Source organism: Rutidosis leptorrhynchoides, chromosome 10, assembly GCF_046630445.1.
Source record: "Rutidosis leptorrhynchoides isolate AG116_Rl617_1_P2 chromosome 10, CSIRO_AGI_Rlap_v1, whole genome shotgun sequence".
Taxonomy (NCBI): Eukaryota; Viridiplantae; Streptophyta; class Magnoliopsida; order Asterales; family Asteraceae; genus Rutidosis; species Rutidosis leptorrhynchoides.
The window spans coordinates 303752129-303764231 of record NC_092342.1 but is presented as its reverse complement, the minus strand read 5'-3'; the positions used below and the strand labels follow the sequence as shown (position 1 = coordinate 303764231).

General features: G+C 33.4%; 1 protein-coding gene across 10 annotated transcripts; it reads right to left on the bottom strand.

The window, feature by feature from the left end:
• Positions 1-6765: 6765 nt before the first annotated feature.
• Positions 6766-10598, bottom strand: LOC139872163 (uncharacterized). Of its 10 annotated transcripts, none has more exons than XR_011766903.1 (7): positions 9952-10174; positions 9711-9865; positions 9567-9634; positions 9354-9449; positions 8723-8910; positions 7309-7581; positions 6766-6958 (listed from the first exon to the last, which is right to left on the bottom strand). XR_011766903.1 is itself a non-coding variant. In XM_071859993.1 (7 exons), the coding sequence occupies exons 3-5, from the start codon at positions 9832-9834 to the stop codon at positions 8813-8815; spliced, it is 462 nt and encodes a 153-aa protein (XP_071716094.1). In that variant the 5' UTR covers positions 9835-9865; positions 9952-10022; positions 10317-10598; the 3' UTR covers positions 6766-6958; positions 7309-7581; positions 8723-8812. The 10 variants fall into 10 exon arrangements, 9 of the variants coding, with proteins under 9 accessions (XP_071716094.1, XP_071716098.1, XP_071716095.1 ...); XM_071859993.1 differs by adding an exon at positions 10317-10598 and having other exon boundaries at positions 9567-9865; positions 9952-10022; XM_071859997.1 differs by having other exon boundaries at positions 9567-9622; positions 9711-9883; positions 10055-10180.
• Positions 10599-12103: the final 1505 nt, after the last annotated feature.

Below are 12103 nucleotides of genomic sequence, written 5' to 3'. Positions count from 1 at the left end.
TACATGTCGACATGACCCAAATGGTTTCATCCCAACTCAAAATGACGTCTTTTCCTCATCAATTTTGACCCAATACCCAACCCGGTAGATACGCTCAGTAGGAAATCTCTAACAGGAAATGAATGTCACATAAATAATACCTTTAAAAAATAGTTGCCCCCGATTTTCTTGAGCTTTACAAAGTGCAACGTTAGAGCCACTTCGAAAACCCATGCGTCTGCTGCAAGGTGCCCTTTTCTTCCAGTTTTTTCACCTTGTAACTTCATCTGTAAAAACGACATACATAAACTAAAAAGTATGACAGCTTGTCAGAGAGTAATTGGATGAATTTTACCAATAATCGGTCTGATTAGATCGAAATTGGTAGATTAAAAAATGAAAAATATCAAATAATTGAGAGTGCGATAATTTGAAGAGTGATGGAAGTTGGGTGAATGCTTATTGTGGCTCTATTAATCGAGTCAACATCAAGCGTTGATTAATTGACAACTTAATTATCGCTTAGAGCCTAAATTGAACTTCAGGCAGGTTTAAAACACTTGAAAATTTGATTCTACTATTTTCATGCGTCTCACACTTTAAAAGATATCTACTTGTTTGTCCTTGGTCCATTTGGAAGCAATCTCTCTGTCCATAGAACATTGAGAGAGAGGACTTTCTCTACTGTTGGGGTGTTTCACTCTAGGTGGAGAAATGACTTCTCTTTATTCTAGTATAGGGGAAGGATTGTCTAAATTCTACCTCCCCATACCCCACTTTTGTGGATTTGTTGTTGTTGTGTTACATATGTGATGAATTGAGTCGAGTTATGTTTTGTCTATGAAACGAAAATGGGTCTGTTATCACTAAGTGTTTGTACCCAAATGCATAAGAACTCCTGAATCGCTTAGTAAGTGTTAGAATTATAAAGACAAAATTTCATTCCTCGTCCCTGAACTTTACATCAACTTTGACTCCTCGTCCCTTTTCTTTTTTTTGTGCATCCCTCGTCCCTAATGTATCACAATTCTATATCCCTCGTCTCCCGTCTACTTTATGTCAAATTCAGACGTTAAGTGTAGTCATGTGCGAAGCATGTGAGGGTAGTTTCGTCATTTTACATATTTCTTTTCCATTTCCATTCTCTTTCATATTAACACCTCTCCTTTTCCCATTCATCTTCTTCTCATTTATACCTAATCAATAGATCAACACAAACCCTAATTGCTTCAAATAGTTTCGTTGTTCAGATCCGTACCTGCATTTCAATAACAAATTCGGATATGACAAGGAATTAAGTTACCTTGGAGCCTATTTTCAATTTCCGCTTGGGATTGATGCCAAGGATGTCATGTCCTTCCGATTAGGTTCTGATTTGGATAACATAATTTTTTGCTGCAATACTTTTTTGTTCATACAACAAACATATGTGTTTTCCTTGTCGGAGGTTACAAAGAACGGATCACAACTACTGATAGCATAAGAAGGTGAATTTGCAACTCCATAAAGATGTACACTACACATTACTTAAACCTGAATGTATTCTAAATTACAGTACAAATTAATCAGGCATAATAATAAGCTTAAATTAACAAAAAAGAAGTAATCTTTAAGGACCCTATAAGTAAGAAATATATACAGAAATTTAATTATAGCGCTGAAGGTATACAAAGCAAAACTATTTATCACAAAAATAGCTTTTTGCCTAATTAGAACCACGGATAATCAAAGTAACATTCAGATACCTCAAATTTGATAAATTTTTTAGGTCACAAAACTCATCTTCAATTGAATTTCAACAAAAATATTATTGATAAAATTTTTAGGCCACAAAGCTCAAACTAAATTACAAAATTCATCTTCATCAAGAAATATAATAACACGATTCATCATATCATCAAATCGCAAAATACTCAAACCCACTTGCTACTGTAACCACCGCCGCGTCGCAGGTGGTTACCACCGTTAACCGCCGCCATCAAAATCCTACAGATATGAATCTTGTAGTAGATCTGAAAGCGTTTTTAGAGGATTTGAAGCTAATCGAAGGTGATTGAAGAAGAAGGCGACCTAATCAATGGTGATTGAGGAAGCAAATCGAAGAAAAAGATATTTACTTCTTATTATCTCCTTCATTTAGCCATGAAAAACAAAAGAAGAAGCCTGAGATTAGTTGGTGGAGGAACATGTAAATGGGTGCTTGTTGATTTAAGTGAAATAAAAAAATAAATAAAACACAAAAATTACATTCCTAGTCCCTTTTCCAAAATTACCCTCACATGTTTTGCACGTGATAGGAGGGTAACGGCAAAATAGACAGAAAATAGACGGGAGGACGAGGGATATATATTTCTGATACATTAGGGACGATGGATGCACAAATAAAAGAAAAAGGACAGGGAGTTAAAGTTGATGTAAAGTTCAGGGACGAGGAATGAAATTTTGTCAATTATAAATTACTTCAATGATATCAATCATGAAACCATTGACCTAAAAAAAAAATTACCTCTCCAATATCATGCGGGATTCCAAATTATGTATTATTGCCAAGGTTGTAAAAGTCGCGAGTCGGGGACGCATCGGTCGAGACCTAAAAAGGACGCGTCGGCCGAGTCGGGGATGCGTCGGGGACGCATCGGTCGTTGACCAACGTTGACTTTATTAACAATTTCTTAAATATATATTTATATATGTATAAAATAGTTGATTCTGTACCATAAATTTCTTAAATAAGAACTTGAAATGAAATACAATTAAACTTTAAACTCAATTCATGTTACCGAGTACATAATCAGTACGGACACAGAGAAAAGAGCGGCCCAAAAAATGAAAACAAACCCTAATTTTAAAACATATCACATCTTGACGAAAATTGGACTGATTTTGACCGTTTTTGACCGTCTTTGACAGACTTTGACTGAACTTTTAGCTTTGACTGTCTTTTGAGTCGTTTTCAGAAAAAACGGGACGGAAAACCCAAAAAAAACGACGCATCGGCCGACGCTTCGACCAAGTCGGCCGACTTTTACAACACTGATTATTGCCTTCCGTTTTTTCTTACACTTCATTGCATTGTTGCTATTACCAAACACGAATTTTTTACGTTAGTACTCAGCCTTGTAAGTATAAACATAAATTATGAGTACAAACATATACTAATCATGCAACATTAAAAACATAATAATGAGATGCTTATAAAGTTTAACTATTTTTTGTAAGGGGGCGATCTCAATGGTGTGTACAGAGTTCATATGAAAAAAAATCTGAATATGATAGATAAGATGCAAGATTTTATTTTCATAAACATGATGCTATATCTGTTAGTGGTACAGAGGTCATATTAATATATTACTCTGAATATGATAACAAAATTAAATAGCGAAAAATAAACACGTATAACAAAAAGCATGTGGCATTAATTTGAGTCATCCCCGAAACAAAGACGTACCTTAACTACTTATAGTTGATAATTAGACATTAATTGCTATAACATCGCTATAGCTATAACATCCTCCTGGTGTTCTTTTGAGTCCTAGGAGGAAATCCAGCATAGAAAGCAGTCATCATACATTTGCTTGCTCTTTGAAATCTTGCTCCCAAGCATGGTCGGTCCTGAATTTTCCAGTGCCCGAGCGAGGCGGTAAAAAAAGGGCCCCAGATCAATGGAAATTACCGAACTGGCGTATAACATATTGAAAGGCCCTTAGATCTAAAGTTCCTTTTACTTACGAATTCATGATCAGTTTAGATTTACACATACCATCAAAATGATCTCAATGCGTGAGCACAATGGACATTTGCAAGGAGCTCGCCGTGTATAGTAAGTCCAACCGCAGGGCCGGTTCCGAGAATTTAAGGGCCTAAAACGAGGTGCAAAAAGGCCCTTAGGCCCTAACGAATAATACAAACAATAAAAGACCCTTTCGGCTTTGCTAGAATGTAGTGGACTTTGAGTTCTATTTTTTCGGGGTCTTTGATTGTTGTTTTGAGCCTATTGTACTTTGTCTTCGCTGCTAAGTTTTCCTAGTTCCACTGCTTCTCAAATCTCCGATTATGTCTGCATATATAGAAAAATAGGGCCCCTGAAAATCATGGGCCCTGAGCGGTCGATCACTTTGCTCCCCATCCGGGCCTCTCATGCTCCCAAGAGTGATCCAATACGTTATCACAGATTTGTTTCCTAGAGGATAAGTAGGTTGCAACTTCATCATATGTCCTAGAAAGTTGTCTAATTATCCCATCTTATTAGAAATATAAGTAAAAATTGGATATTTTGATTCACATTTAGTTAGTAACTAACAATAAATGAAAGATTATTACATGTAAGAGAGAGTTTAATATAACTACTACAAATTGCGAAAGATCATTACCTACCTACACGTAGAATGATATTAGATCTTCCTGTAGGTGCTGGATAATTTTATAATTTTCCTGTGGGTGACTGAACTCATGAAATTTGTAGTCTTAAAACATATGTTATTAAAGGTAGATGTTGTTATTCAGGTCCAGTTAATTAGAAATGGGTCAATATGGGTTATATGCATACAGATAAAAGTTAGCTTAAAAAGAAACATGTCAAACCGATTTAAGGTTATCCAAACTGAATTGATGCATTAAACCTCCCAAATTATTTTTATCTAATAAATATGTCATCATATAATCATATAAAGAGTATACAAAAGATGACAACTGAATTGACTGAAAAATTATTTATCTGAAGCGGTTAATTTGTAAAAAAAACATCTTTATGTTAAAGTGTTAAACTCAAACTGACCCGTTACCCAACCCATCTTGCCACCAGCTCATTTTTCCAGCTTTAGTTATAGGAATGAACTCATTACTTTGAAAAGGTCTCCAAACAAAAACCTGCAGAGAACAACCAACAACCAATAATCAAAAAGAGACGTTAGTAATAAATGAATTACCTCGTGTATCTGATCATGAAAAAAAAATTGTAATAGTCACCTTCCACCAACACAATTATTTAGACAACGTAAAATTTGTGGGTTTATGACTTGCAATCTTTTAATATGGTATTCATTTTTTAGTTTAAAAAAAGCTCAAAAATGTTGCATTGTTTTTTGTTTCTTTCAGTATAGTTTCTTTTCCAGTCAAAGATAAGTCGAGAATGCATTGATAGTGATTAAAGAAAGAACTGAAATCAACAATAAAACTTTAGTGCAGCTGGTGGGGTTGCTAAAGATGTAAGATATCACCTCGTTTAAATATCTTCATTGTAAAAGTGCCTTCAACATCAATTCATTTTCCCGTCTCGATGGTGACTCACTTTTGCGTTTTATGGAGATCCAAAATAATATGTTCCGACATCTTTTTAGCTTTACGGTAAGGGTTAATTGCATTGGTGCTGATGTACACAACATAAGAACATAGTGTTAAACAAATTAATACACAACACCTTACACACTTGACTTATTACACTATCTGCCTAACCCACCCATGTTGACACCTCTAAAACCAGGGTACCTAAGGATTTCTTCTGTTATTGGCATCTTTTCAGGCTGTCCATACATAGCACATGTTCTAGAGTATATCAGATTATTGACGTTGCGTCTTGTCATTGAAAAGTTTGAAAAAAGGTGTTATGGTTTTGAAGTAGAAAAGCGATCACAGTTTAGTATTGATACATACCTTCGCTCAACAGTTACAGCAAAGGTGTTAGGGTTTTGAATAGCGTTAATGAAGAGAATTAGCCAAATCAGTCCAAAGCAATCCAATAAATCAAACGATCCAATACATGTGTATAATAACATGAACCCTAATCCACGAAAAGGCCAAAAATCCTATCAATACCTGGGAATTTCAATTCACACTACTACGAATAAATTGAGAATAATCAGAGACGGATATTATACAAACTTACCGTACTTGTAATCTGGATATCATCAAATAAATTGATCATCGTAACCATTGTCATCATCGAATTCATCGTAACCATCGACGCCCAAACGTACTACGAATAATTTGATCATATGCAAAATTTTAAATATTTACCAGAGTCAAGTTTCTACATACCTCATGATCGTTTAACAATCTCGCTACAGAAAACTTTATCAAGGCATAGACACAAACATTAAATATATATGTTATACATAATAATATAACAGAATCTTATAGAAGAACTTGGCCCAACATGTTGAACATTCAATACAACATGGATGGCTAGCAATGAAACCTTTACATCTGTAAATAGTAATTACAAAACAAAATGAAAATTTGAAAATGGAAACGGATTAGAATATTAATTATGAATGTTAATATTATTAATACATATACATATATAGATTATAATCAAAACAGAATTATCAAAGTCGATGTACAGATGAAGGAAATAATTGTAAACATACAACCCTAACTGTAGATGAGTTAATAATCATCTAAGATGTCGTTGAACAAAGAAACCTAAATTACTGTCTGTTATACACATGCATCGATGACCAATAGAACCCTAAAACACCAAAATCATAAGAAAATTAATAGAAAAACTAACCTTCGATTCTGAGAGTAACGATGATAATGCAGGAACGATTAAGTAACAAAATCTACCAGCTAACCCTATTAGATACTGATTATTGGGATTGATCCTGAAAGAAAATTCATGTAGAAGGAATAGAGTTTAAAGAGTTTGCCCTAGTGTGTGTTTAGCGACTGAAATGTGTGTCGTGTGTGTATCAAGCCCGCGTCTAATTTTAGGGGTAACTAGTTAAAAGACCCGTGAATTCACGGGTTTGTTTAAATCAATTATATAAAAAATTTAATAATGACATAATTACATTCAATTTATGAAATAAGATAGTACGCGTTCCGTTCCAAATTAAATGCTATGTTTCAATACTGAGATACACAAACTTAACACTTTACAGTTGAAGTAATACAAATTTATCTCATCCAATAGGTACCAAATGACCATATACAAAATCACAATTTACAGTAGCATGCACCTCATTTGTGCAAATCAAATCTGCAACAAAAAAGATCACGTTGAGACGATGTAATATGGGCAAAGACGGGATGGGTCAATAGGTCGTATTAACTAATTTAAGTTTTGTGACCTTTATCCCGTATGACATGTTCCCGCATTGGCAATGTTTTTTGAACATGTACTCGGCATAAAATACAATCCAAACCAATGTATAGAAAATTGGACCATGTTTATAGAGTCATTCGGTGATTCAGTAATCTGACTACATGTTCGTGCACACTTAAACGATGCATATATATTTTGTAGGCATTTATAATGCACAAAGCTTAAGCATATTGACATGGAATTCCAATATGGGACATAATGTTGTCATATATAAAAGAACTGACCTTATAACCGCAGCAAGAGACACAAGCATGAATGTAATCCTGAACGTTCAAAAATAAGATATGATAAGCTACCATATAACCTTGTTAAGGTATTGACAACATAGTAAACAATAAGTATCCTTAAATAAAGTATCCTAGCAAAAGCAACTTCCCTTCTCTAATGTTCAACAGATTTGACTAAAAAAGGTATCCTATATTTGCTTACGGTACTCTCTTACAGCTCACCAACTTGAAAGTGTTGCTAATAGATAATCCTTTAGCTTTTATGTTTGCCTGCATTAAAATTAGATTAGATTAAAAATACAAAGGAACACATATTTGACTTTTAAAGGTAAAATTAAGGAGCACTCCCTTTAACCAATTTACAACACCAAAATTTGATATGAAAGGAATAGAATTTCTCTAATGACAACCATTAGAGGCTGTCATTAACGTGCATAAAAGTTTTGTACATTAACTGGTAATCGTCAGTTTAAAGTCAACGCATAATCACCAACAGGTTTAAGCACGTTAATGGCACACCGATAAATGAAGACAACAAAAGCGATAAGAATCGCATGTACGATTGTAACAAACCTTCAAACGTGTAATGACTTTAGGACATCATTCATGACAAGAAAAAGACATTCGCTTCTGGTATAAAAACAAATCACGGCAATGTCCAACATTTGACCTATAAAGTCGAATGAAAAATGATTTCGATTTTAATATTAATATATGGTTTGTTACAATAGCTAAAAGCAATAGACAATGCTACAACTAATACAATGTTGAGTCAAATAAACGTCAAAAGAATAATAGTGGATTTTAATAAACAAAAATCACGTCTCATATTTGATTTTGATCATTTTTTAACTTCAAATACAAAATGGACCATGGCAATTATTGACATATCACCTGCCCATCACCAATAACAACAAAATATAATACAGGCGAACCAATGGGAAAGATGAAATGGATAATTCCAAAGAAAGCTTTATTACGAATTATCACATTTTGATTACAGTACTAAACAATCATTTATATCAGTAGCTAATGCTTATACTATGTAATTCCATCAAATTAAATAATATTTCATGGCTATAAACAGCTCAACAAATTCAAACATATTAAAACAGCTATATGGAACTTTCGTTGTTCAACGTTAATTGAAAAACATCCTAACAAAGCTACACAAATATAGTCATAAGGGTGGGTGGTGTATTTTATCAATCTCCTAAACAAAAACACTAAAATATGATATCAATCTCCTCACTAAAAACACTTAACAAATTCAAATCCAAATTGTCATATTCAAGAAACAAAATCAATAGAATCATTCACCTTATGTATGAGTTGACTACCCAACCAATCACTTAATCATTTGAAAACTTGAGAAACACAAAGAGAAATTGAAAAAGGAAAAGAGACTTACAGTTGATAAAATATCATCCACAAATACTATATGGTGATTCTCTTATCCAGTTCATGTACATCTAGATTTGTATAGCTCTGCATAGCTTGGTCAGACTATCGAAGATGGATGACCTTTCAATTCAGACAGAAAACAACAACTGAGAATTTGCTTGTATCCATATTTCTCATTCTCTATCTGTCCCTTCACTGTGTAAGTATTAACAACAGAAATTATTACAAATGGGTCTAAATCGAAACTTAAAATAGGCATAATCTGTTCATACAAATCTAACATATGATAAGATAATGATAACCTTAATCAAAACAGAAAATTAAATGAAACACTTATATGGGTCTAGATCGAAACAAAATAAAAACTCATATATACAAATATAATTGTCTGAATGCTAAAATGAATCTAAATAGAAAACTTGAAGGCATAAAATTTTGTAATCAGGCTCTTACAAAACATAAATTTATATGCAAATCAAACTTCTTCTTTCTAAATAAACTAAAAATTAAATCGTTCTAAGTTCTTCGTCCAAAACATATATAACTAAGTAAATTGGTTTAATTCCTTAGCTATTTTGTAGTAACTTACACTAAGTACATAACATATCGTTTTTTTCTAACATCTTGACAAATAATACCTTCATAGTAACTTCCTAAAATTGAAGTAGGTAGATCATTTCCAATGAAGTCACCATCAATCCATGATTCATTCAAGCACATTTCCAATGAAATCTCTACATAATGAGTAACACAAAAGTTTACTAACTTAACTAACAACTGCAGTTGCAAAAACTTTTAATGAATAAAGCAATTATTGAATGATAGGAGAATAGAGAATGCAAATTGCAAACCTTCGTAAAAAAGACGATTTCTTGAGATATAAATGAATGTGGCATTCCTATTGACACTGCACAAAACTCTAAAAATAGTGTCATAAATGAATGCGTCTGAATGTGGCATTCTATCGAACACAATGAAAGCATAACACAAATCACCATTTTTTAAGACAACACCATAACTTGATGATTCCACCCATGACAACGTTATCACCCATGGCATTATATCAAACACCTTGAGTGCATAACCAAGTGAAAGCAAGTGTAAGATAAACCATACCATGTAATTCTATTTCTCTCGGACTATTCATGAACTGCAATCACGATTTAACCTGCATCAGATTAAATTAAAAAAAAATATGAAATTTGAAACTTACTCTGTGAAGAAACTCAAACGTACTGCAAGTGGAGTCGGCCCAAGCAAACTTGATGCTTACTACTCAAAACACAAAGATGAACGAATTGATTAGGAAGCTTTCTTTTTGAAAATCAGCAATACTAACCTGTTTAAAAAATGGGAGGTGATACTCACACACCTAAAATTGATCCATTCACACTTTTTAGCACAAAATTGACAGTTATAACCCTAAGTTTACCTAGAGAGTTGAACCTCTATGATTGTAAATTAAAATTAAGAGTATAATAGTAAGTTAGTGTGTAAGGATCAATTATTGGTGTGTGAGTATCATTTCAGGGAAAATCGCCTGATTTGAGAACAATCTGACAAAATCTAAGTATGAAGAAACCCCAAACGATATGGTTAGGGTTTGTTCATCGTTCCATCGTTCCCAGGTCTGGCTATGAGGAAGATAAATCGTATGGCTGTGATTTTTGGGATTAAATCGTCTGGTTAGGGTTGTGGTTATCTAGGTTTTTTTTTTTTTTTTTTGGGAAAGGACGCAGAGGAGAGAAGAAAAAAGAAGGATCAGTAGCTTGAAAGGAAGAAGAAGCTGCTTGATTGAAAGCAGAGGTGAAGAACAAAGAGGAAGAGGAGGCGTGTTTTTGTCTAGGGTTTTTAGGGTTTTGTTGAAGTGTGTAAAGTTGGAAGTTTAAGGCTGGAGGATTAGGTAGGCGTGTTTAAGCTGTTTTTTTTTAATTGTAAAATAATTATGTTTATGACATCAGCAAGAGGGCTCTCACAATTTTTCTTTTTATTTTTAATTTTTTTTATAGAAGAGAATAGTTTTATTTATGACATCATCATTTTAGGATTTTAATAGAAACTATAAATAAATATAATATAGATTAGGAGATAATATGGTTAAGGATGACTTATTGAGTTATAATTAAATCTAGTGGTTTAAGTTAGGGGTAGATGGTGGTAATTTATTTGATCTATGGTTGAGATTAGAAGTTAGAATTTAATATATCTCATTTAAGACTTTCTTATTATGTATAGTGTATAAGTGTATATGTATATGTATATGTAGATGTAGATAATTATTATTATTACTACCACTAACATCATTATAAGTATTTTTATTAAATCATTAAGATTATTATTATTATTATTATTATTATTATTAGCTTAAAGCCCGCGACCTCGCGGGGTTTTTTTAAATGTTCATTTGCGAATAAATATTTTTGAATGGTTGCTAATCAAGTAAAAAGGTATATACTATCTGAATAAAAAAGAATACAATTAAAATTGATATATACTATCTTAATAAAAAAGAAAATCATCAACATCTTGGCTTGATGGTATCCTTGGTTTCACTTAGGTGGGGCCAGGGCAAGGGGGAGAGTGGACTCAAGTTCGAGTCTCACTCTTTAAAAATACCCGTGGTAGGTTTACTTACCATACGCCGAGTTGCCCCGTGGGAAGGTTTTACCGACCTATTCAGGACCCAGATCCGACCCGCCTGCCCCTCGGGATGGTTTGTCATAACCCGACCTTAACCACAAGGACGAATACAATAACATATGATTTCATCGTGAGGTATTGACCTCTATATGCGACATTTTTCAAAAACTGCATTCGTTTTTACAATACAAACCATAGCTTTTATTACAAATACAAGGTTTAAACAACTTAATAATGATTATCGTTTAGCGATAATCTTAGACTTACAAACTTTACATGTGATAATAACAATACGACTTCCAACATATTTTACATTACAAATCCTCCGATATGCAGTTTTATTTTTGACACAAATATGCATACTCAAGATCTTGCTTAAATTCAACATGTTGCAGCGGAAGCTTTTAATTATCACCTGAGAATAAACATGCTTAAAACGTCAACATAAAGTTGGTGAGATATAGGTTTAATGCCGGCAGCGTTATAAATATAGACCACAAGATTTCATATATAAACGTTTTAATAAAAATATTCTAAGTTGTTGAGCACTTGATAACCATACTTAACATTTAATCAACGTCGCATATTCCCTTTATTATGAAATCTTACTACACCGTACCAAGTGTAGTCACCGAAACGAAGTACTGTGCAACCGTTGAATACTGGTCGTCCAGTCCGGTTGGGGTTGTCAGGCCCGATAGATCTATCAACAGGATTCGCGTTTACAATACCTCATGTAAATAATAGT

Coding starts and splice junctions, on each gene's coding strand:
- LOC139872163 (XM_071859993.1), bottom strand. CDS start 9,834: ATGGTATGGTTTATCTTACACTTGCTTTCACTTGGTTATGCACTCAAG. Junction 9,450..9,566: donor AAATCGTCTTTTTTACGAAG/GTTTGCAATTTG, acceptor CTCATTATGTAG/AGATTTCATTGGAAATGTGC. Junction 8,911..9,353: donor TTTAGGAAGTTACTATGAAG/GTATTATTTGTC, acceptor ATACTTACACAG/TGAAGGGACAGATAGAGAAT.